Here is a 27581-nt window from a genome sequence, read left to right as displayed (position 1 = left end):
TTTCAGGACAGCAAAGAGTTTACTGGCCCCTAAAAACACCCAAACACACCTCTTGGAACACCCTAATCCATACCCTCAACAGAATAACTTCCGGAAGCTTGCTAGAAAGGGTAACTTCCGGAAGCTTGCTAAAATTTAGAAGTGAACCAAAGTTTATACCATTACCCTAGCAATCCCAATACCCCTAGCTCTGGGCTGTTGGCACCAACACCCAAGGCTAGGCTATGGTCTCCGTGTACCTGGCCGAGCTCAACTAATAATTAGGCTCTCTATCAGCCACAGTCCCAACTGCAGTGGGAAAGAGAGCACTTAAAGGCCTTGCTCATGCTCTCTTAATGCAGACACCACCTATTCCAGCCCCTTCTCATGGGTTCTACATCAAGCCTCAGCCAAATCTTGGGTTCTCCTCTGAGGAACCAATATAGAACCATATGATGACTGTGAAAGTGGCAAGACATAAAGGAAATTCTGGGGCAACCTTTGTTTCTCATTTATTCATTCAAAATTAAGTCCTCACTTCACAAGTTCCTAGGCCACTACAAGTCCAGGGAGCTAGCAGGCGGTTTATGGGCTGGGATAGACTTTCCAATGGTTCTGAAAACTTGCTTTCAGTTACTTAGTATTTAACAACTTCCCGCCAAGGACTAAATGTTTCTATCAAACAGTCTTCTGTGGGAAGAGAGTCACAACTGGACTATTTTAACTAGGGGTGAAAAAAAGGACAGGACACAGGAAAGATTCCATTAACGGCCGGCACAGAACAGGATTACCAGCTGAGCAGTCTCAGCTGGAGCCTGTGACATTCTATGGCAACCCCATTCACTTACTTGTACTGAGCGCCCGAGTCAATGAGGTACACCTCGTCCAGCGACAAAGTCCTATTCGTCTCAGGGACCGGCCTAGGAAAGTTAATTAAAAATTAATTATTCCACAAATGTAAAACATTTGCTATATCCTGGAGGAGGGCATACTTATACTTTTTGTACAACTTATGTAAGACTAAAATTACAACAGAAAACAAAGTTACCCAGTAACTTAATTATTACAACTAATAGTAACCTTCTTCTATTCAAAGACCCAGTCAAACCTATCACCCCAATTAGATAAAGAGCTTAGCAAGAGGAGGTAAAATAACATATTTCTTTATATCTATCTCCATTTCTGTCTGGAACAAAAGCAGATGTTCATGAGATAATTGTAAAAAGTACAAAAATAATAATCAAAAGGCACAACAGGACCAAGCTAGAGTCTTCGCAACTGGGAAGGGAGCAGCCTGGAATCACCTGTCTCTGGGTGTGGGGGTCCTGGGCCCCCACCTTGGCCTCCATGTCCCTCCCCACTCCTCAGTCCTGATCCCCTTAGGTGCCTCCCCACTTTCTTCTCAGACCACCAGACAGGTACGGAAATGTCTCAGTTTGGGAGAAAAACTAAAGGGATCTCTGCTAGCAAAAGGAGTAGATCACGACACTCATGCTGAGGCACTTTTTCAAATGAACCTGCGGTATTTTTTAAAAAGGGATCTGATTTTGCTGTGCCTTTCCACACAACATCGCTGTACTGGGAAATGCTAAAAGGGATACGAGCAGTCCAAGTCCACACCCTGGCAGCTGAGAGGTTCTCCTTCATTCCCAGGCACCACCCCCTCTACAACGAGGTCAGAAGCCATTCCAACCAGATGTGGAACCAGCTCCAGAGCCCTGCTATCAACAGGCTTCCAACAGCCTGCAATGAAGAAATGCCAAAGGAGAAGGAAATTCCGCCTCCCTTGCTCTAAAAGTTTTTGATGTGTTAATTACCTGCAAATTCTAGGAAATTCGTCACCTGAGTTAAACATAAGACAAAAGCTGCAGTCCTTTTGATATTTTAATGGGAACAGAAGCATTAATGTGAGAGAACTGTGCAATCACATCTGTAACCCTCTCCCACACACAGCTTCAGAACTTGCCTCAAGACTAAAATCTAAAAGCAATTATCAAAACGGGGGTGGGGGGGGACCTGTGCCCAAGTATGCACAGTGAGGCAGATCAAGTGTTCTTTCACTGACTGCGTATCACAGGTGAGAAGCAAAGAACTCAAAATGCCCAACACGAGCCAAAACCATCTGACTGGGCAAGGCTGAAGCTGGAGCCCAATGGCCAAGCCAGTTCTGTTTTCCACCATCTCCACAGGCAGATCCATCAGTCCTAAACCTATGAACAGCCCTCTTGTCTCAGTGCAGGGATACTCAGCTCTGTGGGCCATGGGCTCCTGCAGGTTATCTGAGAAAAAGCCCCATCAGCTGGGGTGCCAGGCTTCAAGCCCTTCTGGAGGAAAGAGAGGGTGCTATTATCTCCCTACTCATAAGAGGGAGCTCCACAACCTAGTGATAAGTTTTTAAGGGATGGATTTTTGGACTAGCACATCAATAAGGCTGCCATTATCAGGAAATACACTAAAAAACTCTAATAATGAAGATTCAAGGGCTATGAATAGAGCTCCTGCAGCCTCAGAAAGGAGGAAAGGACAACCATTTGACAACATCGTGGAGAATGTCAACGCCATACATCTGAGCCTAAGAGGAAGCTCCCAAAAGGCAGAGGCTTGGAGATTTGGAGAAAATGGGACCTTAAAGGTCTCAGTTCCCATATGAGAACACTGTCAACAGACAGATGGAAGTGGGCACTGGGGCCCCTGGGAAATTATGCCTCTCCCCTGCTCAGGCTCCTGTGCAGAAGCAGCAGCAAAGCCAGGCAGCGTGCTCCTCCACAGGCCTTACGCGTAGTGAATGATGGCGCCGTTGGGTCCCGTACTGGAAATCGTTGGGAAGCTCAGGTCCACAAAGTCAGCCTGTTGCCTGGAACAGAAAGACACACGGAGCAGAGTGGCTTAAAGGGTTTTAATGTGCCGAGATTCAGGGCCCTCCCAATCTCACTTAATTCAGCAAGGAAATGAGCACAAGGTTCACGGGCCCCCTGACAGACCCTTACCTGCGAAATTCTTCAGCTTTGTCAGCAGCTGAGATCTCTGTCACGCCACCCTTGGGCACCTAACAAGGAAGTTGCTTTTAACCACCTGGTGTGATGATTCATGTGTTTCCTACATATTAAACTGGGTACACTAAAAGCTTACTTTTCCTCAATTCTCATGTCTCAACTGTCCAATCTATAGGACACAGCTTATGTCTCATCTTTAACAAGGAAGGAATTCCCAAAGGCTTTCACCAAATCTATCTTAAAGTAGACGCATTTCTATCTGTTTAGTTTTTTACTCGACTCCTTTACCTCAGTATTATATCCTGAAACTTCCCCAAACTTAACACCAAGTAAAACTTCAAAAGCTTCCCCTTAGGATATCATCCTAAGAAAGTCATCCTAAATAAATAATAAAGATAAATGCAATGATATTATTACAGGGTTATTGATAATAACAAAAAAATTAAAAACGTAAACCTTTGAAAATATTAGGAAAGGGTAAATAAATCAGTCTAGCCACTAAATGCAGTCTCCATTTAGATCATTTTTTTAAGCCTCAAAGTACATGGAAAATGCTTACACTACGATACTAAGCAAATAAAATAAACAAAATACAAAATCCTATCTATACACTGAGAGACATGTAAAAACGATTTATACTGGAAAAATGAATAGAAGTCGGAGTTTGGGGGGGAATAGTTATACTGGTAGAAATAAGGGTGATATGTTTTTCCCAATTTAAGCCGCTTTAAAATTTTTAATTTAATATTTAAAGGGAATATGACATTAGGTAATAAGAGCACAAAGAAATCACCCTCCTGTCAACTCCAGGGAGTGAAAGGCAGGAAACTAATGGCCAAGCGTGTTTAATACAAAAAGTTTAATGGCTTAAAGTTCAAAATGCACATAAAGATCTTTTTCTCTTAATATAATCAGTTTGCTTATATTATCATGAGAGTTGTTTTTCCTTATAATTAAATTCCACTTGGTTACGAGATAATTCCTTAACCCAAAAAGGATCCACTCTGGTAAGAAATTTCTTTTTTCATCCTTGTTACTATTTTCTACAATTAAAGAATTTTTAAATACATACACAACAAATTCCCAGAAAGAACTTGTAAAACACAGCACTAAAATCAGATTAAGATCTTAGACGTCATGGTCACCAGAGCATGGAAGGTGCCACGGTTAGAATCACATCAGAATCACGGTTAGCATCTGAACAATCTATATCCACATGTTAAACAAAGACTAAGAACCAACCTCTTTCTCCAGCCAGTTAAAGAGTTCACAGAGGGCAACAGCATCTTTAATCTGTGCAAACAATGGAGACATTTTTAAAGTTACTATTTAAAATCAAATGGGCAGATCCAGAGCCCAGCCTTCTGACCACCAAACATCCCCTCCTTTGCACAAGCTGTTTTACTCACATGAGCTCGCCTCATGCCTTCTGATTCAGCGGAATTCTTCACGGCTTTGGCAATGCAGATGGGGGTGTAAGGCATACAGCAGCGATGTTCCTAGGGGCAAAAGTCAAGAGTACGAACAACAGAGCCTGGCTCTCCTCACCTAAGAGCAAGGCAGTCACCCCTCACCCAGTACCCCACTTAAGGCAAATCATTTGAAGAGCTCCCACTCGGGACCCACCCAGCTGGCCATCCCCTATAGTGCTTTTTGGTTGATGACTCTGAACATGACAAAAGGGGCTTGAGCTCATCCAAAAAAGATAAAATACTTCACACAAGGTATTTTTCTTACATCCCCCACCCGCTCAACTCTTTAAGACTGCTGGCTGCCGGCCATCAGCAAGATATTGCTTTTCAAACCTCCATGGTTGTGGTCAGAGTTCATTAGGACTGAAATAACCCCTTTATTGCTGCACAATAGAGGCTCTTCCCCAATGTCTGGGGACACACATGACTGATGAGGGCAGGTTCCTGCTCCTTCCTCTTTCTTGCTCAGGGACCACACATCAGCCACTATTCATGGTCTGATCTTACAACTGGGAAAACCCTTCCCACTCTGAGAACCAGTTAGAATCCGGCCTGTGTTCCAGGGAGAGGGGACTTAGTACCACCTCACACTTGCGCAGAGCTTCTCAAGGGGCATTCGCTGCCTCCGCTCTCTTTATCCTCTCTCTCACATGCATGCCCCTCGTGGAACAGAGAAGGCAGATGTGATCCCCACTTAAGTCAAGGAAGGGAAGCTCTGAGTAACTGAGTCTCACAGTGTCACACTCAGGAAGGCCCACAGCTCAATGAAGAGAGAACATCGTGGGGCTTGTCAAAGGCCAAGGGCAGGGCAGTCAAAAAGGTGATGTTTAAGGTGGCTTGGATTTCAGTCCTGCCCCGGGCCCTAAGGAAAACTGAGGCGACAGGTACCAGCTGCCAGGCGCCACCCAGCTGCAGCTTGGTCAGGACAAGGTTATCGCTATTATTTGATCTGACAAATCCCCAACTCCAGAAGCCTCCCTGGGCCTCAGGTCTCCTCATCTATAAAATGCTGTGGGGCTGGAGGAGTCGCGTTTCCCAAGCTCCAGGCACTCGCATACCACGTGCGCAGCTCTCATCCTGGCTACTACCCCCCGACTCTCATTTCCTTAACACTTTCCTTCAGACTATCTTTAAATCAACTTAATTCATTAAACTCAACTTTGTCTCAAGAAATCATTTTTATATTATCATGATCTCACATACTATATTTTTTTTCTAGTATATGCTAAAACAGTTTTAAAACAGATACATTTAAAGAAATCTAAAGTCATCTCTCGTGCCATACTCTGAAAAACACAGGACTCAATGGGTTCCCAGGGCCCTCAGCTTCTCAACACGGCTCCAGCCCAAAGGGCTCATCCAGGAAGATGAGACCTCGGACCCAACAGCCAGTCCTGGAGATCGGCCTGAACGATCTCTGCTTCAAAGACAAAGTCACACGACGCCAGAACTGGGAAGGGCCTGGCAGTTGGAGTGTGGCAGGGTTTAGGTGGGCTTCAGTGGGGCTACCAACCTTGGGGATGGCCTCGCTCACAGCATAGCTGGCCTTGTCGCTGACCCACACCTTCTCCCTCGGGGAGAGGTTGGTGCATAGAACCCTGAGCTCGCTCAGAATGGACTTGTAGGGAAGCACCTGGATTCTATATTCAGCTTCCAGCCCCAAGTCAAGAAGCAGGTGCTCCTTTACACTGGGGGCATCTATGCGGTCACCGTCAATGAAGAGCCTGCAGAGGGGCCAGAGGTGAGGTGACAGAAAAAGGAAGGTTCGTCAATAAGAAAAAAGACCCCAACACACACAACGGGCTCTAACCTTTGGTAATCAAAACCAAGCAGCTTTTCCTTCCTCTCATTCCATTCGCAAATCCTGCTCTACGAACTGTTCCCTGTCCCTGTGTATATTGTCAGCATCCACCCAATTCCCCGTGCCGCTCCTTCCCTCCTAAATTAAGGTCTTTGGACCAACAGCCTAAATCTCCCTCAAATCTGTCCAGCTTTACCTGCAGCCTGGCCCAGGCACTGTCCTGGTTCAGGCCACTGCCATCTCTCAGCTGGATGACAGTCACAGCTTCCTAACTGATCTACCTGCTTCCAGTCTCCCCTAAGCATGCTATTTTTCATAGACATAATACTCCTTATGATTTACAAGCCTCAATATATGGCTCCCTGTGAAGATCTCATTCAATAGCTCCCCAGTATCTTCAGGATAAGAGCCCAAGCTCCTGAACTTGGCTCACAAAGCCTTCTTTGATACGGGCTCTGCTCACCTTCTGGCATCACATTCTACGTTCCAAGCTCACTGACCCACACTCCAGGTCCTCCACACACACGGTGCTCTCTCCTGCCCAGAGCCTCTGAAATGCTGTTTCCTCTGCTTCGATCACCATTCCCCTTGCCCCCCATTCACCTAGCCAACTCATGTGGACCCTTAATCTCTGCTTCAATACTTGCTTTCCTCAATAGTCTCCTTGACCCCCAAGTCTAGGTCAGGCCCCTCCTATGACACCCATACCTGTCCTACTGACAAGTTAGTCACCACTTTTGTGCCTAAATCCCCCAAGCAGACACTCATTTCCCAACTCTGACCTGGGCCCCTGTCTGTCTCATTCACCCTAGCACCCAACAGAGACCCTAGCACATAACAGGCACTCAATAAATGTGTGGTCTGAATGCAAAAAGCCATCTAAAAAGAAGAGCAATAGCGCGAAGGCCACAAGCAACACTTTAAAAGACAAGCTGGATAAGGTGTGACTCAGGGGTTTTCCTGTGCCATTTTTGACCTTCAAAATGACTGGTTTATTTGCATCATGGAGTTGGATTGTATAACTTGTAACTGAGCCTACACACCCTTTGCAATGGCTGCTAGAAAACTTGGGGTAAAACCTAAACCTCACTCGGTTTTGTTCTGAAGTCCTCACCTACTTATTCTTTTATCTCATAGTACTATAAAGACTTTCATAAATTTCAAATCATTTGGGTTGAGGAAGGATATAAATAAATGCCTACTGTTAGAGGCATTTAGACGAGAAGGGAGAGGCGGGGAAAGCAAGAAAGGGAAGAGCAGGAGAAAAGCAGCAGATCGGTGGAATGTCAAACAGTGACTGCTGGGCCTGGACAAGAAAGGGGACACAGGGCTCCAAGTAGCTGTGAGGAAGAACTTTCAGGTGTGAGACAAACACTCACATGATCGTCTCTAGTCCTATGACTGCGTAGGAGAAAAATACTGGATTGTGCTCCACATCTGATCCTCGGAGATTGAACAGCCCTAAAAAAAAGAAAAAGAGTCCCTGTCACCTGCTGACTTGAGATTTCAGGGGTGGCTTGCAGGGGAGGGAAGAGCTTCAACTTGCTACGGAAGGATTCAGTGGCCTTTCTCAAAAGGCAAGGAACCAGTCTACGGCCATGCCACCCTGAACGTGCCCAATCTCGTCTGATCTCGGAAGGTAAGCAGGGTTGGGCCTGGTTAGTACTTGGATGGGAGACCACCTAGGAAGACCAGGTGCTGTAGGTATTTAAAAAAAAAAAAAATTCTGCAATCAAAAGGCAAGTCGTCTGATCTCGGAAGGTAAGCAGGGTTGGGTCTGGTTAGAACTTGGATGGGAGAACACCTAGGAAGACCAGGTGCTGTAGGTATTTAAAAAAAAAAAATTCTGCAATCGAAAGGCAAGGAATCGTACTTCCGGGTTCCATCTCTGAGGTGCAGTTGCTCATGTCCACCAGACGATGGCACCAGAACTGTTTCTTATGCCGCCATCTCACCGTCCCGAGAAGGGAATGGAGGAGTTATTGGTCAGAAAACATGAGAAATACCCTCCAAACAAAGAGTTGAAATGGTCCGCCTGGTGGTGACCTGCCAGCCTGGCCTTGCCGCAGAAAAACCTCTGGCACTCCCAAATAATGGGGAAGGAGCCAAGCACTATCTCCTTTCCTTTCCGAGGCAAACTACCTAGGGAAGAAAAACTGAGACCCACCCACGAGAGAGGACAAATGAGGCCCTCCAGGCAGGGTCAACAGCCCCATGGAGGCGGAACTTTTTAGGAGAGGAACAAAAGCAGTGAGTCAGAGAGGCCCTGAATGAAACCTGAGCCTGCGGGCTCACCCCAGGGTCAGCTGTGCTACCAGGACTGGGCCCAGGACCTGCCTACAGCCAGTGTCAGAGGGTTTGGTGACTGACGTTTGAGAAAGGAGAGGGACCAGCAGAGAGCACAGCTCTGACCCCAGGGCTTCCAGCTGTCTAAGGCTTTCTCTCCTGAGGATCCCTGCACTTAAAGCCCCAGGTGTAAAAAGTACTGCCTCTATTTTAAAATAATAGCTTCTCAAAGTAAAGCAAGGAGGCAACGTATTTCATCTACCAGACTAAACAAACTCTTAACAAATAAAAGAGCACCTGGGGCTGGCAAGGGTGTGGCACCATGGGTGTATTCATAAACCACTGTACAACCTTCCTGGCAGTTAAGTAGCAAGACAGGTCAAAGCCCAACCACGTGCATATCCTGTAACCCAAAATAACCACCCCTAAAAGCCAACCAGATCTAGAAAGAAAACTATCAAAAACTATGACACCAATTCTGATACACCAAGATTTTGATGACAGTATAATAATGGAATTGTGGAAAAACTGGAAATAACCAAAGGTCATTCTTAGGGGAATGGTTAAGTAAATTATAATATAACCAACCATATGATGGGATATCTAATAATCACTAAAAATCATGCTTATATGCTTAGAGTATACTGATAGATTGAAAAACAAGCTACGAATTTACCTATGCACAGAATATTAACAGTGATTGTATCTGGGTAACAGATGATAGGTGATTTTTTTCTTTTTTCTACTTTGCGTTTTCCAGGTTTCCCACATGGCAATGTGTTTTTTTAGTAATCAAGGGGAGAAATTTGCTTTATATGTTATTTTCTCGCATGCTGAGATTATTAAGTTAATTAGGGATGTAAATCACTGATACACTTGACAAAGTCTGGAGACTGGTGGTTTGGAAAGATAGGACACTATGTAGTAGTGTTTCTTTCTCTGGTGAGAAAATAAAAAGATAAGGCAGTGCCTTTTCTCAGTGACCCTGGGTCAAATCTAGTCAGAAAACAGGAGACAGGACAGGAAGGTTCAACCAGATTCCTTCAAATTCTAGACTATAACAAAGGGTGGTTTAAGGTCTGAAAATTGAGAAACTGCTATTGTATCAAAAGGCTTGGTGAAACCTTCACAGTGAGAATATTCTAGAAATATTTCTAAGTTTTCTGAAGTATTTCTAGAATATTCTCACTGTGAAGAAATTGGGGAACCACAAGAAAAGTATAGAAAGAAAAAAATGTCTCCTATGATCCCACTTCTACACCTACAGAGAAACACGAATGCTTGCAGACACAAAAGATGTCTTCCACAGAGATGTCATAGTCCTGGAGAGACCAGCCAGAGGTGAAATCACCATAGATTTAACACCAGCCTCTGGCTGTCTAACACTACTCAGGGCCAGGCTACATTCCTCTCCCCCACTCCCTATAATTCTTTCTCCATCCTACCTGGCATATCATATCGTATAACCACTTGGTGACATAGTCATTTGTGTATTCCCTGGCTACTCAGAAAGCTGAATAGCATGAACACACAGATTCCCAGAGAACCAAAGGAGAGGCTGGGTAATGTGCCCAAATAGTGAAATCAAAGCACTCACACGCAATCTCATCCAGGGCGGTGACCACAAACCACAAGATGTTCCTCTCAGCCATTTTCAACCGAAGGTCTGCAACCTTGTCCTTCCAGGAAATACCTGCAAAAAACATACGAACTTGCAAATCCGCCTCTGGTCCCAGGGACCTGTGTCCCAAACATTCTTAACCAGCACGTGTTGCCTGAGCAGACAGAAGGCCTGGAATTAAGCCCTACACAAGAGGTGTGACTCTGTTGAAGCCAGCTATCAAGAGCCCTGATTACGTCACCAGCGAAACTGATTCATTTGTTCATCCAACAAATGTCTATGAAACATCTAGACTTCCCAAGCATAATGCTGCCAGCCACAGTGCTGGTCACTGTGGTTACATCTTTGAGTAACACCCAGTCCCTGCTCTCATGGGGCCTACAATCTAGAAAGGAAGACAGGCAATCAAACCAAAACCAGCAATTGTTACAGCACAGTATAAAAACTGATGTGAAAGCAGCAGCCCGGGGAGCTCTGAGCACACACTGCCCTACAAAGAGAATGTACCCAGTCTTAGAGGTCGGGGGTATCACCTGCCACCTTACATTCCCGGAGCAGTGAGACTCGCCTTCCAGTGCGATTCCCTACGGCCTGACTCCCTGTGACTACCACTTCCAAATTACACTTGCCCTATCAGACACAGCCAAGACCTCCTGCTGCTCCCCAGGATGAAATTGTAGCCCACCACCACCACTCTCCAAGAAACAGCTTTTGTAACTCAGGTTACAGACATCTGTAAACAGGGCAGGCATCTGTCTTATTCACCCAGCACCTAGCACAGTGTCCCACACATAGTGGGCACTCAAATGTTGGCTGAACATAAATCTTACCAGCAACATTTACTCTCCCCTCTACGAGCAATAAGTCAGAGCCTCTGCTTCAGTTTAAAAAAAAATTCAAGACACGCAGACAGAAAATGTTTAGCTGACCCTGGGCCACACACTGAACCCAGCCCCCACAATCTGCCATACCGTCAGAGCGTGTCACAAGGAAAACAAGCTGGGGACTGCCCCCATAACCAAATGCTGCTTTGAAGCTCGGCTCAGGAATGCTATTTAAAACTTGGCGGAGAGTCTGGGCTGTAATGCTTTCTTCCCAGGACCCCTCTGGGCAATCTGCCTACATTCCAGACATCCCCCATCCACCTCTCCTCTTCGGTTTCTACAGCAGCCCCACCTCCCAGGCCTTTCCCTCTGCACGCCCTCACTGTCCCATAAATCCACACTTTCATCTCCCACAAATCGTTCACAAAACTTGCTCCTCGCCCACCTCTATCCGAAGGAACGCACCTCCACCCCGAAGCCTCTAGAGTGGAAGGTATGAGAGGGCAGGGGACCTAGCAAGGTAAGCCTACAAATGCTGGAAGAAGAAAAGGAAATGGCACCTAGAAATCTCTAGGCTCTGTTTCCAATATCAGACACGTCAAAGGGGCAGTTAGCAACTGAGCAGTAAAAAAGCCATCTTAGCAGCACCGAAAGTCTGCCCAGAAGAGCTCTCCAAGAGTTAACTCTGCCAAAGTAAGTGGCAAGTAGGTGGCAACTGTGGAAATGAAAAAAGCCCCTGCTTTCACCAAATGCCCCCACCGTGCCAGGGTAGGGCAAAATCCTCCCATCAGCTCAAGCGTGACTTGGATTCAGAGGACTCGGATGGAGACAATGGCGACAGGTGGAGGGGACGATGGCTGGAGGTACTACTGGGCATGGCCACAGTTCTCACCTGTGTAGTCCAGACCCAGAGTAAGGAGGGGCTTGCAGGGCCGCTCGGGACGGTCTGTCCAGATCTTGTCCACAAGGTTCTCCTTGACAGGAATGAGGTGGTGGCCAGCGCTTCTCAGAACCTTGGCCATCTTCTTCCAGTAATCTGAGGAGAAACACGCATCGGTCAGCCATGAACTGAATGCCCACAACAGGCAACAGGGCTGTGGGAGCCTGGCGCCCTCTAAGAGGTGACCCTCCTGTGGCCCCCATATGTGGGTGAGAACCTGTAAAAAGACATCTTCGCCACCAGTGGCCTCCCCACCTCTATGCTGGAATTCACCTCCTTACCTTGCTTGACCTTCACTGTGGCATCGAGTCATGCTGAGCCCATAAATGTCCCACAGACCACAAGCAAACAAGGATAGAAAGGCACCTAGAACCTACTTTCTCGCCCAAGCTCGAAGGGCCGAGCTCGCTCACCTGTAGGAATGATCAGTGGGTCCACACCAACCTTGGATCCTTCAGGAAGTACACTCACCAGCCAGTCTTCCTGGGTTGGTGTGTCTTTCAGACCTACGGAGGGACGAACTGGTGGGAAACAGTTCCCAGTGGGCCTGAGCTCACTGTCCTATCCAGAAGGATGCAATTCACCAACGTCATGATAGCAAGGTTGTTAGTAAGCATCTTAAGGTAGATTGGCAGGACCTGGAAAATCTCAACCTCCCTTACCTCTGGAGGGCTATGAGAAATGTAAGATGATAATCAAGGAAAGCATAAGATAAGGGTGAGACAGGAAAGAAAAAAGCAGAATTTCTATTAGACCTCTGGTAAAAATGGCACCCTAGGAATCACTGCAACAAAGGTACATGGTATCATCACGAAGATCATCTCATCAGCCTTCAGCCACTTCACCATTCTTGGTCACCTGATGAGAACAGGGGAACGCATGCCGCAGTGCCTTCCCCTCATCTGGAGGGCAGCGCTGCAGACAGAAGCACCCACCCCACACCTGGGGCTGACTCGAAGGCTGAACACGAGCCTCAGCAGCAAAAAAAATCTCCCCAGAGGTTACAAGAAGGACATACAAGAACTGCCATCACTGTCTTCAACATGGCTGCCTGGGCTTCCCATCTCCCAAAAGGAAACAGCCCTTTCTGTTTCTAAGAGGCTAGTCCTAAGACACCAAATAAGTTTCAAGAAAGGAAATAAAGTTATTTTTGATATTCCAGTTATTCTTTAATCCAAGCCGTATCTTCCGTGTTTGGGATATATACTTTTTAAATCAGATCTTTGCTAAGCAATTAACATTTTGGTTAAATATATGTTTAGAGTGAATGTTCAGACATTCCAAAACAGTACTTATCTTTACTATTTTCTCTACTGAGTACTGATAACCACATAACCACTGAAGGGAAGTTCAAAGGTTTATAAGGAAGTGAGCTCGCGAATCTCAGTTCTAAAAAAATGCCTAGAAGCTGGCACTAAGTTGTTATTTTGCTATTTGATTCTTCCCTTTTTTTCAAAATACTAAACAAGCCCCTTATTAATGAAGTTTCTTTAATGCCCCTAATATAACTTTCACAGGATGAAGTCAGGTCATCTCCTAACAGGCAGATATTTGGCAAAGCCCCAGGGATGAATCACTTACCAACCAAACCCACCAGAATCTCCCAATACAGGAGAGATGCCTGAGGAAAGGTGGGCTTAGGGAAGAGAAGTCTCAAGGAGAGGGCTTAGAAGAGAGGAGGACTCATCCCTCAGGCCGCCACACACCCACTTTAAGGAAAAGGCAGACAATATAGTTCCTCTGACACTCTGACCCCTAACAGCTGGAGTTCTGAGCCCTAAAGGGATGTCCACACCTCAGGAGGACACTAAGTGACCCACTGGGGTGCAAGCAGAAAATATTAGAATTTCTATTTGCGTTATTTTTCTAAAAAATAAACTAATCTTTGCTCATATCTGAAATACAGATGGACGCTAGCAAATATATCTAACATATAAGCAAATATACATACATATTAAGAATATAGGAGCCATTAACAGAGGCATGTAATTAAAAAGTTTACAGGCCTAGCAGCTTGTCCATTTATAACAGCCCCACAGTTTCCAAATGCCTGTGCATGTGCACACACGCGTGTGAGTGTGGGGGAGGGAAGGGGGAGGAGGAGAGGGAGAATAACTTCGGCAATAAATCTACTGCCAGGACAAAAATGTTCCTAAAGCCTCCCTAAGATAAACAACACACATATGTGTGTATGGAGAGTATGTGACATACATGTACACACACGAGCATGCACACAAACACACATACTTCAGTATGCTAGCTGCTTAGATCTTGGTGTCAACTCAACTCAATTCAACTAAGTGTCAACAGCCTCTGTTCCATAACTATGAGTCTGGTGACAACCTGCTTCCTCATTTCCTCCTACAACAAACAAGAAATATCAGTTTTGTGCCTCGTCCCTTCCTCACTCAGCTCTGGTAGCCTCTTTTCCCTCCTTATCTTCTACTCTCCAAGTTCAAACTTCCGGAGAAAGAGACCTTTGTACAACCACGAAAGCCATGTTCCTAAAGACTATTTTAATGACAAGGAGAAATACACACAGCACAAAATTAAATGAAAAATGAGAGTACACACAAATAATTATTTTCTGATAAACACTGAGCTCTATACTTTCCATATATTGCTTCTTTAATTCTCACCAATTTATGTGGTACTTACTCTTATTATCCCATTTTACAGACGAGGAAACAAAAGCACTGAAAGTGGACTAACTTGCCCAAGGAAGTTCTCCCATCCTGTGCTCTTCTCCAAAGCTGAGGTGCCAGAAGCGAGTCCAAGATCCTCAGGGGAAGAGCATCCTAGCCTCTACTGCCAATGGCCCCTTATCTCTATCTTACTCTGAATCATGAAGCAGCAGAGAGCAGGGGAAAGGCCTCCAGTGCATGAGTCAAATGCATGGCATGTGATATGATCTGCAGCAAATAACTGTCCTCTCTGGTCCTCTGTTTTCCCTCATTAAAATGAGTATCCTGAACCAGGACCTTCTAAAACTGAATGCACAATGGTAAGTATATATAAGGAAGCTATTTTCTTGGTTTTCCTCATGCCATGAACTGGACTGTGTCCCCTCAAAATTGATGTGCTGAAGCCCTAACCGCCAGTATGACTGTATCTGAAGATAGGAGTTTTAGGAAGTAATAAGGTTAAATGAAGTCATAAAGGCGGAGTTCTAATCCGACAGGACTGGTGGCCTTCTAAGAGGAGGAGAGCTCTAAGAGAGCTCTAGCCATGTAAGGAGTGAGAAGATGGCCGTCTGCAAGCCAGGAAGAGAGCTCTCACCAGAACTTGAGCACACTGGCATCTGATCTCAAACCTCCACCCTCCAGAACTGAGAAAACAAATTTCTGTTGTTTAAGCCACCACGTTTATGATATTTTATTATGGCAACCTGAGTAGACCAAGACACCTTCAATTCTAAAAAGGGTTCATATCAGGAGTGCTGAGGAGCCCTAGGGTCCCTTCTGAGAGCTGGCCAACTAAGGCTGGGAATGGTCATGCCTCTACGCACCCATCTTCATAAGCGTCCAGTTGCTGTCCATCTGCTTGGCAGCCTGGAGAAAGTAGCGCCCGTCGGTCCACATGGCTGCATGCTCTTCTGTGATGATGGCTGTGCCTGGAGCAAGGGAGCAAAAAAACGAGCTAATTTTCTGACCACCCAGAAGCTGCACAACTTGACAGCAGATGGGCAAGCATGGTGAGAGGCACCAGCTCCCGAGAGGCCCAGCCGCCCAGCACCATGCTAGTGGGGCAGATCGGGCTTTGGCTCCAGGGAAACCTCCAGGCAAGAGAAGACAATGCCACAGAGAAGCAGCCGTGGGCCAGGCTCTGAAAGACACGGTCCTGAGCAGCCCTGGCTGCCTGGGTACTAGTTCCTGCACAGAAAGGACCCAACCTGAGCAGCATGAGTCCAGGCAAGATGAAAAGAAGACTGTGGATCCAAGGCCAAAATGGCCTCATAATTAACAAGACTGAGGCAGAAATGGTTCCTGTGTGTGATCACAGCGATCTGCTCCACCAGAAACCCAAAGGAGTGTTTCGCGTTTCCCAACAGAGACCAAGAGGATCCTGCGAGTGTTCGTGATGACTCAGTGGGAGTTTATGCCTCCCATCTCTACCTGCCCTCAGTTCCTACAGGCCTGGCAGAACTCAGGGCTTTCCAAAGAGGTGTCAGCCAAACCCAATCCTAAGTGCCAAGCAACACAAGCACTTACACAGAAGGAAGCAGTGGGCTAACCACATGGAGAGAGGAGCTCTCGCCAGTTCTAGCTAGCTAAAGGGACGTGAGTCTGAAGGGGATAACCCGCCCTAACACTAAAGGGCACGGCGGCCTTGGAAAAGTTAGGGCAGGGCACCAACGCGGCTCAACATTAACCACTGTTATTTAAGCCCAAAGTGAAAACAGGGAAACCAAAAGTCAAGCACTTGGAGAATTAAGCAGGACCAGTAAGCTAAAGTGGGAGTACGGGGAGTTATGTCTCATTACTTATCTGGAGTGCTAGCTGCACAAGTACATATTCAGTTTAATTGATATAATTTTCTGTATTTATGTTATATTCACTAGAAAGTTCAAAAACATTCTTTAAATAAAATTTTTTTAAAACTTTACAAGTAAAGGCATAGAAAAAAGGGTCACTAAAAGGTGACCTTAGGGAGCTAGAGGATGCTGGGAACTCATACCTTTCTGTAGGGGCTCAGTGAAGAATGTCTGGTTTGCATTTTCTTTTTGGTTCTATATCACAGGCTGAAACTCGTTCCAATTATTTTTAGGAGGCAAACAAAAGCACAAGAACAGAGAGAATTTAGTGACTCACCTGCAGAGCCATCGAATCCAGAGACGAAGGCCCGCCGACAGTCACAAGGAGCAATGTACTCACTCTGGAAAACAAAAAGGACAATAAATTGGACCTCAATCAGTCACGTGCTGGCGCCAATTGCTTTCCACGTGCTCAGCCCTGTGCTAGGCCCAGCAGAGACTACAAAGGCTGGCGTATCCTTGGCACCAGCCTTCAAGGGACGAGCAGTCTAGCTGAAAAGGCTAGCTGAACATTAGAAAAGAAAAAAAATAGCGCACAGGGCAAAAGATCTTAATTAATTAAGGGCGAAAAGAGTTGCTCCCTTTCACCTCTATTTCCTCATCTGCAGCACAAAGCAAGTCAAGAGAAACTGATTAAAACTGCTCTTTCCTCGTTGAGATCTTACTCAAAAAAACAAACCAGTAGCTTTCTCCCTTCCTTGCCACTGACATTTAGACATCTGTTATTTTTCTGAAAAGGCTGAACTTCTGTTTTAAGTGCCAATAATTCTCTAACTTAAATCTCATTAAGTATTAACTTGTTTCTGAACTTCCTGTTTGTGTCCCCCTTCAAAGTAGTATCACCAATCACTCCCACGCAGATCCTACTCCTTCCTGCTAAGGAAAAAGGAGAAACACTTCCTCCAACCCAGAAAACTTTAGCAAAATAAAACATCATAGACAAATCCAGGTCCTTCCCAGATGATAATCCCCATGCTTCTGAATGAAAGGTGGTTAGGGACTGAAAAAAAGTAAGTTCTCATTCCTGGGCAGAGGGTATGAGGCCACACTATGCAATTTCTGGTAATAGCCAGTGAGGCACAGAAAGTTAAGTAGTTTGCCCAAAGTTACACAGCTGGCAAGAAGCAGAGGCAGGATTTGAACTCGGGCAGTCAGCTCTACAGCCTAATCTCTGAAGCCCTATGCCATGCTGCCCTATATGACATATTACCTCATCCTTATGACTGATAAAAGGAATACCAATAGCAAATGAGAAAACAGAGGTTCAAAGACAGACTCTAAGTAACCTGCCCACTGGCAGGTCAATAGCAAGGCCAGGATTTGGTCTGCTTGAGACCAGAGCTGCTGCTCCTCCTACCATTAGCAGGTTTCTCCTGAGATAAGTACCTAGCAGGGTTAAGGATGCTTAGGATAGAGAATGGGGCTTCTGGCTGGACCCTATGGCATGTTAAACAGTCACATGCTGTAAAGGAAAAAAGGGCACCTGTGTTCCACTTCTACTGTGTGGGTAAGAGCTGTCCCTCTCACCAAGCCAGCCACAAGACCACTACCCACGGAGAAGCCAGATGGGCCAGCAGAGAGAATCATGATGGCAAGATGGAGAAGCTTTGGGCCACAACTGCCCTCTAGCAGCCTAGCTATGTGGTCCGCAACAAGTCTCATCACCTCTTTTGGCCTCAGTTCTTCATCTCTAAAACAGTCATTTCAGATGGCTAAATGCAATAGCAGACACATGTTTTATCCCCCAAAATATAAAGGAGTATTTAACAGATCGCACTAAGGATATAGAAAGAAATGGGCACCAGCATTATGAACTGCAGAACCTTCATTTATCTATTAACCCAGTAATCATTGGTGCAAGACTAAAAAAAAGGCAAAAATGGGTGGAAGGGGGTCCCACCCTTCTCCCAGGACTGTTGTGAAGAACAGTTAATGTTTAAAACAACTCGCCAGAAACCGGAGAGTACTGCATATATGCAGCAGAAAAGATATTATTAATTTCTTCTCCCTGAATGGTAAAAAGACATCTAAGAGGCTGCGGAATTAAGTTCACAAAAATAACTCCTGTACTAAAAAAATCACAGTGCACAATGGGGAAGGCATAGAGATGGTGGTACTCTCCACAAACAAGGAGGCTCCCTGGCTTGAGATTCCTCCACCTATGACACAGAGTGAGGACATGGAAAAGGGCTAGGAGAGAAGGTACTGCTGACTTTGGCCCGCCTGGCATCTTCCCCTCGGGGACACAATTTTTGAAGAATGCCCCATCCCTATCTCGGCAAGCTGGAGAGTAGGGACAGGGCACCCACAAGGGTTCACCTAGAGGTGCTCGTCAGCAAAGGTAGAAGGAAGGTTTCTCAAAAAGGAGGTGACATTAGCAGCAGGCGGATATGTTTGGTTTAGGGTCATGATAAGGTCTAGGGCAAGAAAGTCTAGACATGACCTACATTGGTCAACGTGCCAGAAAGACATCGCTTACCTAAGCTGTCACCTCCACACCAACAGACTAAGCAGAAGCCAGATAAGCAATGGGCCCGGGCCTCCTACTCTTCCCCAAGCCCTGAAGCTGGCAAAGCCCAGAACATTCGCCCTAGAGAGCAGCATAAGGTCTAAAATAAGCCAAAGCCATAGCCTGTAAGGAAAAAGGCACAGAAGCAGAGCTGTTGGCCTTTTCTCCAAAACCATCCACATCACTCCATCTCTAACACCAGTACTCAGTCCAAGCCTCCATCATCTCTTCCTGGACCACTGCCCCTACAATCCACTCCTCACACACATTCAGAGTGAGCTTATCAAAACGCTGACCCACTTTAGACTCCAGACTTCTAGAACTACAAGATAACAAATCTGTATTATTATAAACCACTAAGTTCGTGGTAATTTGTTACAGCAGCAAAAGGAAAAGAATACTTATCCAATAGGAAAAAGGACAGAAAGGATTATAACCAGAGTTTCAAACTCAAATGCCTTAGGGGTACAGGCAGGTAAACTGAAAAAGTAAGGCAAGACAAGGGGTGATTTTTCTAGAGACAGCAGCTCCTTCTTATTCATCTGATTCCTCTCATGCTGGAATGCAGGCCACAGATTGCCAACTTTCAATATTTCAGGAGAAGGTAAATGAGTGTTCATGAGAGATCGCTCAGTTTTAAAATGTTGGCATCTAATCAAACGATGTAAATAATACACAGCCAAATAAAGCACATCTGTAAACTATGGGGGAAAAAAAAAGCCCTAGCCACCTCTCGAAATCCAGCCCAAATGCACCATCTTTCACAAAGCTTTCTGACTCATCCACCTTCCGACATCTCCCACATCTCTGAATTTTACTGGACCATCCACGCTGGCACTGATCCATGCCCTCCCTCGAGTGACAACAAATAACATCGGCTCAGATTTACTAACACCCACTAGTGGCCAATAACTATATCTATTTCCTCTAATTCTAATCCTAAGAACAACTCTGGAAGGTATCATCCTCCCTACTTACAGATGAAAAACAAAGTTCAGAGAAGTAAATTACTTATTTCTCCAAAGAACCACTGCTTTAAGTGGCAGAGCTAAGGTCTGAGCTCAGGTCTGACTTTCAAAGGCCCATGGCCTTGCCACACTGCCAAACAACCTTTTACTCTGTATGGAGATTGTGTACATCTGGTCTGCACAATTGGATTATAAACTCCAAGGAAACAAGAAACACATGGCCTGCCCCACATTTACCTCTACCTTCATCCACCACGTAACAGATGTCTCCCACACCCAATCACATCTATGCTCAAGGCTGGCTCCCCTACTTAGTAGCTCGGTAAACCTTGGCCTCAACGTCTTCACCTGTAAAACAGGAATGATAAAAATGCCCACCTTGGAAGGTTGAGGTGTGACATAACGCAATAAGCACATGCTAAGCTTCTGATGAACTGCAGAGCCTGTAACTACACACCAGGCTATACACTAGACTCTATAGAAAATATAAAAAATATCTTGGAGTGGGCAATCTGGCCAGCAAAGACAGGCAGACATCCATGAAATACTAGTCCTAATGAACTATTTGCTATAGTTTCAAGGATGCTCAGATCTGTATTGAATGCATCAGGCCAAACTCAGAGGTTTGATGTGGGCCACCATAAATAGGTGAGGAGAAGCAGAAAGCCATCCAGGAAGGGGGAAAGATGCCAGATGGCCCAGAATAAAGAGGTCTGTAGAGGGAGAGAGCTAATTAGCCTGACAGCTGGGGCAGAAAGTTCAAGGGTATGGCAGCAGAGATTCCTGGAAAGGCATACTGAAGACAATGGTCAAGGACCTCAAAGATCACACTAAGAGGCATGAACTTTATCTTGCAAGTTCTAGAGAGAGACTAGAAGTTCAAGAAGGGGTGGTGACATGAGCAGAACTGCATTTTAAGAGCAGTCAACGTGGCCAAATGCAAATGGAATAGGATAAGCAAGGTTGTTGGCTGATTGGTGAGATAAGCATAACTATTAAAATTATTAGGGTCCATACTGCAGTGACATCTTTCCCCTTCCCTGACCCTTCACTCATAAGCCTGAGTCTGGCACAGTGCCTCAGATATACTAAGTTCTCAACAAAAATGAAACCAAATGAATAAATAAATGGCTATGTGTCCGCAGGAAGTCCCAGAGGTTGGACTATGGATGGAGACAAGGGCTACCTGTCCCCAAAGAACAAAGTAACATCCAGTCTTTGGCATTTTCTTCTCCCTTAAATAAAACCAAGTCAAAGTATATAGATAAATGAATAGCTGTCCACAGATTCACGCCCCTTCCTTGGTGTACACTCGTCAGAAAGTGGCTTCCCCTCCAGGCCTTCATTTCCTAGTCGTCTCGCATCTAGGTGAGGTCATATGCCTAGTTCTCACCAATGAAACGTGGGTGTGAAGTGATGTCTTGGTCAGAGCAGGTAACAATGGGTGTGCCCTCTCCATACTCCTTCCCCTCTGCCAGCTGGAATGGTGGCGTCACAGAATGGAAAGAACCTGGATCCCTGAACTGCTATTCTTCCTAGTGGAAGAAAGTCACCCGCCAACCACGAACACCCACTCTGGACTGCTATATGAGCAAGAAATAAAGCCACAGTACCAGGCCACTGCAACTTCAAGACATCATACCACAGCTGGCATTAATCTAATTAAAAGAATGGATAAAAATCACTCTGAAATAAAAATCGCTACCCCTATTCAGGAGAGAGTCTGTTTAAGAAATACAAAACAGGAAGCCAACTCCAGGAGAAATGGGATTAGCATCCAAAGAGTTCAGGAAAATCTGATTCATGTCTTCCAGGAGGAACCATAAACACAGCCGAAAGCTCAGTTGGCAGAGTCACCTCTGACAGAACATGACCCTTTGACTAAGCTGATCCCAAGAGTGCAATATGGGACCTTATGGATGGGGAAGATGAAGAATTCAGATTTCTACAAGGGACTGCTGATGCAGCTCCGGCTCCAACCAATAATTCCCCTGGTTTGGGACCAGTGGTGCCCACCAATCCCAACATCTGACTTACATGGTACATGAAAACATCCAGATTACCAGAGAGTACGGACAGCTGCTCACTTTAAAAGTCCCCCTGGGCCCAAATTCATTAACATCACAACCCTTGTTCAGAGTTTATAAAAAAAAAAAAAAAAAAAACCTTAGAGTTGCAGAGGACAGCGAGAAGCAGAACCCTGAAGGCAGTGCCAAGGCCTTGTGTAATTATGCATCTGGGGTGCGTTTCCCTTCTAACACAGAACAGTGTGTGGGTGTCTGTATGTCTGTATTTGTGTTTTGGAGAATACACAAAGGACAGAATTCATGATTCCCTTTCATTCTCCAACACCCTCCATTCCCCACCCCTGAGATTCCATCAACTCTGAATGTAGCCTGAAATGAAACAATTAGGAACAAGAGCCACAAAGAACGGCATCCTCTCTTATTACTGAAGAGGCTGCTGTGGCAGGTCAAACACAAAGCCAACCCTTCCTCTTTGTCCTCACAGTCCTGGCAAGGAGCCAGAATCCACTTAGCAGTTCCCCCAACTATGCCCCATCTCTCCACAGAAACCAAAACAAGGAACTCGGGACTTTCTCATTTCTTTCTGTAGATGGCACCATCACAAACGCTCTTGGGTTCCAAACTTCCCAATGCCCTCTGCCATCTACCTGCAAGGTCCACACTCAATTTGTGTTCTGCTTGTCATCCAAACCTTTCACTTCTCTTCTGCTCCTAAAGCCAGCACCCAGGTCCAAGCCATCTGTACCCCAATGCTGGGATCCTGCAATGGCCTCCTAGTAACTGTTTCTCAGTTCTGAGTGCCTCCCTTTTCTGATCCATACTAAACACTGCTCCCTCTGACTGATCATGTCACTCTGTTGTTCGAAGACCCTCAATGGGTTCTAACTGTCTAACAAAAACATAAACTCCTGACTCTGGTGGTCAAGGCCACCCATGACATGGGTGGCTCATGAATGGCCTTGACCAGGACCCTTTTTTTCTTTCTTTAAGGTTATTCATGTTCTCCTGCTTCCATGGATTTGCTCGTACCTATCTCCAAGTACCTAAATTCTACCTATTCACATTCCAATTTAAACACACTTCCTCCATGAAGCCTTCCTTGATCCTGTCAGCTTAACATATTCCTTCTGACATATGAATTCAGTCTATACTTTATCTAAATCTGTGCTGTCCATTACAACAGTCACCAGCACATGTGGCTACAGAGCACTTGAAATGTCAATAAAGTGACTGAGAAACTGAATGTTTCATTTTATTTCATTTTAATTAATTTAAATATAAATTTAAAAACTGATGCTCAGTTATTAGACAACTTTAATGTTTCGAACAACTTGAGTATGTAAGTCTACTTTTTCAACTGTGAATTTTATAAAATCTAAATATGGATCAAATATTTCACATTCAAATGGATATTTCACATTCTAATTGAGATGTTTTGTAAATGTAAAATACACATGGATTTAAAGCTTTAGTGTAAGAAAAAGGAATGTAAAATATCTCATTAATAATTTTTATATCGATGTGTTAAAATGACAACATTTTGGACATAATGGAGTAAATAAAATATATTATTAAAATTAATTTCACTGTTTCTTTTTACTTTTTTAAATATGGCTATGAGAGTATTTTAAATTACATATGTGCCCCACATATTTCTACTTTACAGTGCTAATCTAGTCTTTTCCTAACATTCTGTGTTAGCATTTGTGACCGTGGCTTTTCTACTCTTTAATCTTTTCCCTTTCATCTCTATCACAGTAATAATAATAATAATAATAATAATAGCAGCTAATATGATGAGACTCATCAGGTGGCAGACACGTTTTAAGCATTTGTATCTATTAATTCATTTAATCCTAACAACAGCCCTATGAAGTGGTTGTGTCACTATCCCCTTTTTGCAGATGAAGAAACTGAGACACAGAGACTTTAACTGACACTTAGAAATATGAGGTAACTTGCCTGAGGTCAAGCAGCTGATTAAGTGACAAATCCGGCATCTGAACCCAGACGGTTTTCAGAGCCCATATACTTACCTATATGCTAACGGCCTGCCCTCTGAGTTTGCCACAACTCTTAGCCCTGAGCAGGCAGTCAGGAAACATGTACCAAACAAACACAACACAGCTTCTCCCACCTCACAGAACAGATGGCTAAGTTACAGCAATAGAAATGACAGTTAAAGGTTATAAAAGAAAAATGGTGGAGGAGGGGTTGAAGAGGGAGTAAAGGACAGAGAGAGTATAAGAATATAAATCTGTGAAGCCTAAACAGTGACTTTTGTGATAAGAGTAACGGCTAATATAGAGAACAAGCTTAACTTTTTGGTTTTTTTCAGGATATTACTGGAAAACACTGCCATTCCTGAAGTTTAAGAAAGAATTGCTTTAGGTGTATATTAGGCCCCATTTACTGTCAAAGAGAATTTTTTAAAATCATTAAGGGTATTGGACCCAAATCAGCTTTATGATGATAAAAAATGCTGGCTCAGGAACAGTACCCAGGACCAAGAATAGCGAGATAAACATGGCTTGACTACAAGAATGTCCTCTACTAGTAAACATATAGATTGTATCCTAACTCCAAAACTGAAATTGGAAATATCAACACTACAAAGCTTCTAGCACACCCTTTACCGGAAACTGTCGACTTTTAATCCAAGACTCACAGGTCAAATCTTTCCGTTCAATGAAGCCTCCCCGGAAATGTACGCTGGTAAGTAGAAATATTAGGCGTCTTTGACTGGGGCTCCATGACAGCCTGTGAGATAGATCCCTTTTAGAGGACAGACCCAATTTTACGTAATCATGTGCTAGTGGACTGTGATGGTTAATTTTATGTGTCAACTTCACTGGGTTAAAGGATTCTCAGAAGCTAGCTGGTAAAACATTATTTCTGGGTGTATCTGTGACAGTAGACGAATAAAGACTGCCCTCACCAATCAGTGCACATGGACAACGTCCAAGCCCAAGCCGTTGAGGGTCAGAATAGAACAAAAAAGTGGAGAAAAGGCAAATTTTCTCTCTCCTGTTTAAGCTGAAACATCCATCTGCTCCTGCCCTTGGACATCAGCATTCCTAGTTCCTGGGTTTTCAATACAGACAGGGACTTACGCATTGGTGCCATCTGCAAGCTGGGAACCAGAAAAACCACTGGTGCAGTTCTAGTCCAAACCTGAAGATCTGAGAACTAAGGGAGCTGATATTGTGTGAGCCAATCCCTCCCAATAAATCTTTATTTAGAGAGATATCTATCTATCTATCTATCTATCTATCTATATACATATATCCTATTGGTTCTCTCTGGAGAATCCTGACTGATACAGGGACTTATAGAAGATACCAAACCAACTGCTACATAATGTGCTCCAGCCACGGGAACCACCATCCACCTTGAAATACAGACAGGTGTATACATATCTTAACTCCATTTTGCTTCTTGAGACCAGGACCATTCTCACCTTTGTATCATGGTAGTGCCTTGCACACAAGCAAAGACTATAAAAAATACACGTATAGAAGACTCTATGGAAAAACAGCACTTTATATATTTTCTCATCTTTCTACTAAATCATATGCACAGTGAAGGTAAGAATTCAATCTTAAATTTATCTTTGTAAGCCTAAAGTACCATGACCACATAGAGGCAAGCAAACATTTGCTGATACAATGACCTAAAAGAATAGATCCTAGAATCCCATCATCCTTCTGCCTTTCAGACTGGTAACATGAGGTCTCCAGCTCTCCAAACCCAACTCTCTCACATTTAAGTCACTAGTATTCTCAGAGATAAAGGGCACTTACTGAGTATTTACTGAGTTGCTTCCATTAAAAGCAGTGGTCGGGGGGAGGAGATGGTGATATTAAGAATTATCCCCAAAACCTGCTAGGGTAGATAACGATAACCGTCCAGCTGCTTGTCTGGCCATGCCAGAAGACAGGACAGTCTGGAGGGGAGAAGGCAAGAAGGAGAGACAATTCTGCTAAGGATAAGTTGTGACAGAGGAGATCAGATAAAGTGTGTCAGCAACAGAAAAGTCCAGATTTCTGACCCTTCATTTGTCCACTAATTCTTCCACAATTTATTGAAAGCTGGCTATATTCACTGGAAACAAGGAAGCAAGAACCAAACCAACAGGCATTCAGTGGGACCCTACTGGACACAGGCCCCTATGGCAAGCCCTGGAGGACATGCTTAGTTGTGGGTTGACAACTAGAATCCAATTAATACTTTTGGTCTGGGGGGAAAAAAATGAAATGAGAGGACAGGCTGATGAGTTCCACCACCGGCCCATCTCCACTCAATACCTGATGGGCATCCCCCGACGGGATGATGTAGGCCTGGATCGGTTCTGTCACATACTCCAAGTTCTTCATGGCTTGTCTCAGCTGCCGAAGCAGCTCTGAAGTTACCTTTGGAGGCATTCTGCCGTCTGCAACAACAGGAAAGTGTGTTCCAAAAAACCAGTCTGCCCCATGCGACTCAATGACTACTCAATGACAACTCAAAGAGAGCTCTAGAAAAGCACCTGCCATGTTCTGCCCTACTCCCACATGCACCATCAAACTGACCACCCCACCACCAGACCAAAACCAAAGCTTCCAGAAACTCTAAAGTTTACAGTTCAGTTCTTAAATATCACTTCCGAATAGCCACTGTGGCAAGAAAATTTGAGCTTCTAACACTAATTTCCAAATCAATTGGTCACCTCTTTCACTTATAGGATTTTATGCTAAGGAGATAATTAAACAAGTGCACAAAGACACAGGTGTTTATCTTTGTTTATAGTAGTAAAATAAAGGGGGGAAACACATAATTTATTAAACAGAAGGCCCGTCGCCAAAGTGTTACTAGTGCTTACCTTTGGGCAGAAGGATTTGCAGTGATTTTTTTTTTCTTGTATTTTACTGCTTAAGTTTGTTTTAAAAGAAGTACGTTTTATATTTTTCCTAACTAGCCAACCACAGATTTGGAGTAGAAAGGTCAGTCCACTAGAAGTCAAAAGTCTACATTGTATGGTTCTAGTAAATACATGCTACCAACTGGGTGTACGACCTCAGGGAGAAGGGGATCGGGGCCTCAGCACTGTGTTCTCTTCTCTAAAACATGGTGGGAGTGGAGCAGGTCCAGGGTTTAAGCTGAGCCCCCAAGAAGTCCCAGGAGTCTAGAGGAGACTATCATCCCCATAAAACTAGAGCTGGTACTCCAGCTCTAAAACATACAAAATAAAAACAGAAATACGAAAATCATTAAAAAGAAAATGTTAGGGACATTAAATACAATCCTATTAGAAATTCTTAAACTTTTACTAATTTCTAAGTAGTCGAAATTAAAAAAGTTTTGCCTCCTAGAGAGACTGCTTCTATGTGATGAAGGTATAGATGATGCAAGCTGACTTTAAAACCATATTAGTTGGTTCTTCAAAAACAATTTTTTTCTCAACAAATATTCATATGCATTAATAGTTCTGATAAATCATACTATATAATAGCTATAATTTATGACTAGATAGATGGATAGATAAAAAGATAAACTATAGCACAGCTAGAGCCCCATAGCTAAAATAACAAAACAACTTCAAGAAAAGCCAATTACAGAACGATAATCATATTTTACTACATGCTATA

The 27581-nt window shown here is 44.4% G+C and overlaps 1 protein-coding gene and 1 non-coding gene across 5 annotated transcripts in view; one reads left to right on the top strand and one right to left on the bottom strand.

Moving 5' to 3' along the window:
• XPNPEP1 (X-prolyl aminopeptidase 1) overlaps positions 1 to 27581 on the bottom strand; it is a 47245-nt gene that overhangs the window by 8716 nt on the left and 10948 nt on the right. For 2 of the 4 annotated variants that reach the window (XM_015596348.2, XM_025039134.1), the window contains exons 3-15: positions 26262 to 26386; positions 16728 to 16791; positions 15425 to 15529; positions 12330 to 12437; positions 11869 to 12012; positions 10129 to 10224; positions 7625 to 7706; positions 5958 to 6168; positions 4382 to 4471; positions 4215 to 4265; positions 2967 to 3025; positions 2756 to 2833; positions 828 to 899 (exon numbers count right to left, since the gene is read on the bottom strand). In XM_015596348.2, the coding sequence (XP_015451834.1) occupies positions 828 to 899; positions 2756 to 2833; positions 2967 to 3025; positions 4215 to 4265; positions 4382 to 4471; positions 5958 to 6168; positions 7625 to 7706; positions 10129 to 10224; positions 11869 to 12012; positions 12330 to 12437; positions 15425 to 15529; positions 16728 to 16791; positions 26262 to 26386 (1285 nt within the window). The remainder of the gene's footprint in view (positions 1 to 827; positions 900 to 2755; positions 2834 to 2966; positions 3026 to 4214; positions 4266 to 4381; positions 4472 to 5957; positions 6169 to 7624; positions 7707 to 10128; positions 10225 to 11868; positions 12013 to 12329; positions 12438 to 15424; positions 15530 to 16727; positions 16792 to 26261; positions 26387 to 27581) is intronic. The other 2 variants (XM_006920872.3, XM_015596349.2) reach the window with 2 other exon arrangements.
• Positions 7834 to 7952, top strand: LOC112470227. Its single transcript, XR_003042883.1, has one exon. It is a non-coding gene; the product is annotated as a 5S ribosomal RNA (ribosomal RNA).

Source organism: Pteropus alecto, unplaced genomic scaffold (genome assembly GCF_000325575.1).
Source record: "Pteropus alecto unplaced genomic scaffold, ASM32557v1 scaffold177, whole genome shotgun sequence".
Classification (NCBI taxonomy): Eukaryota; Metazoa; Chordata; class Mammalia; order Chiroptera; family Pteropodidae; genus Pteropus; species Pteropus alecto.
Note: the sequence above shows the minus strand (reverse complement) of the source record. Positions and strands in the feature narration are given on the sequence as shown.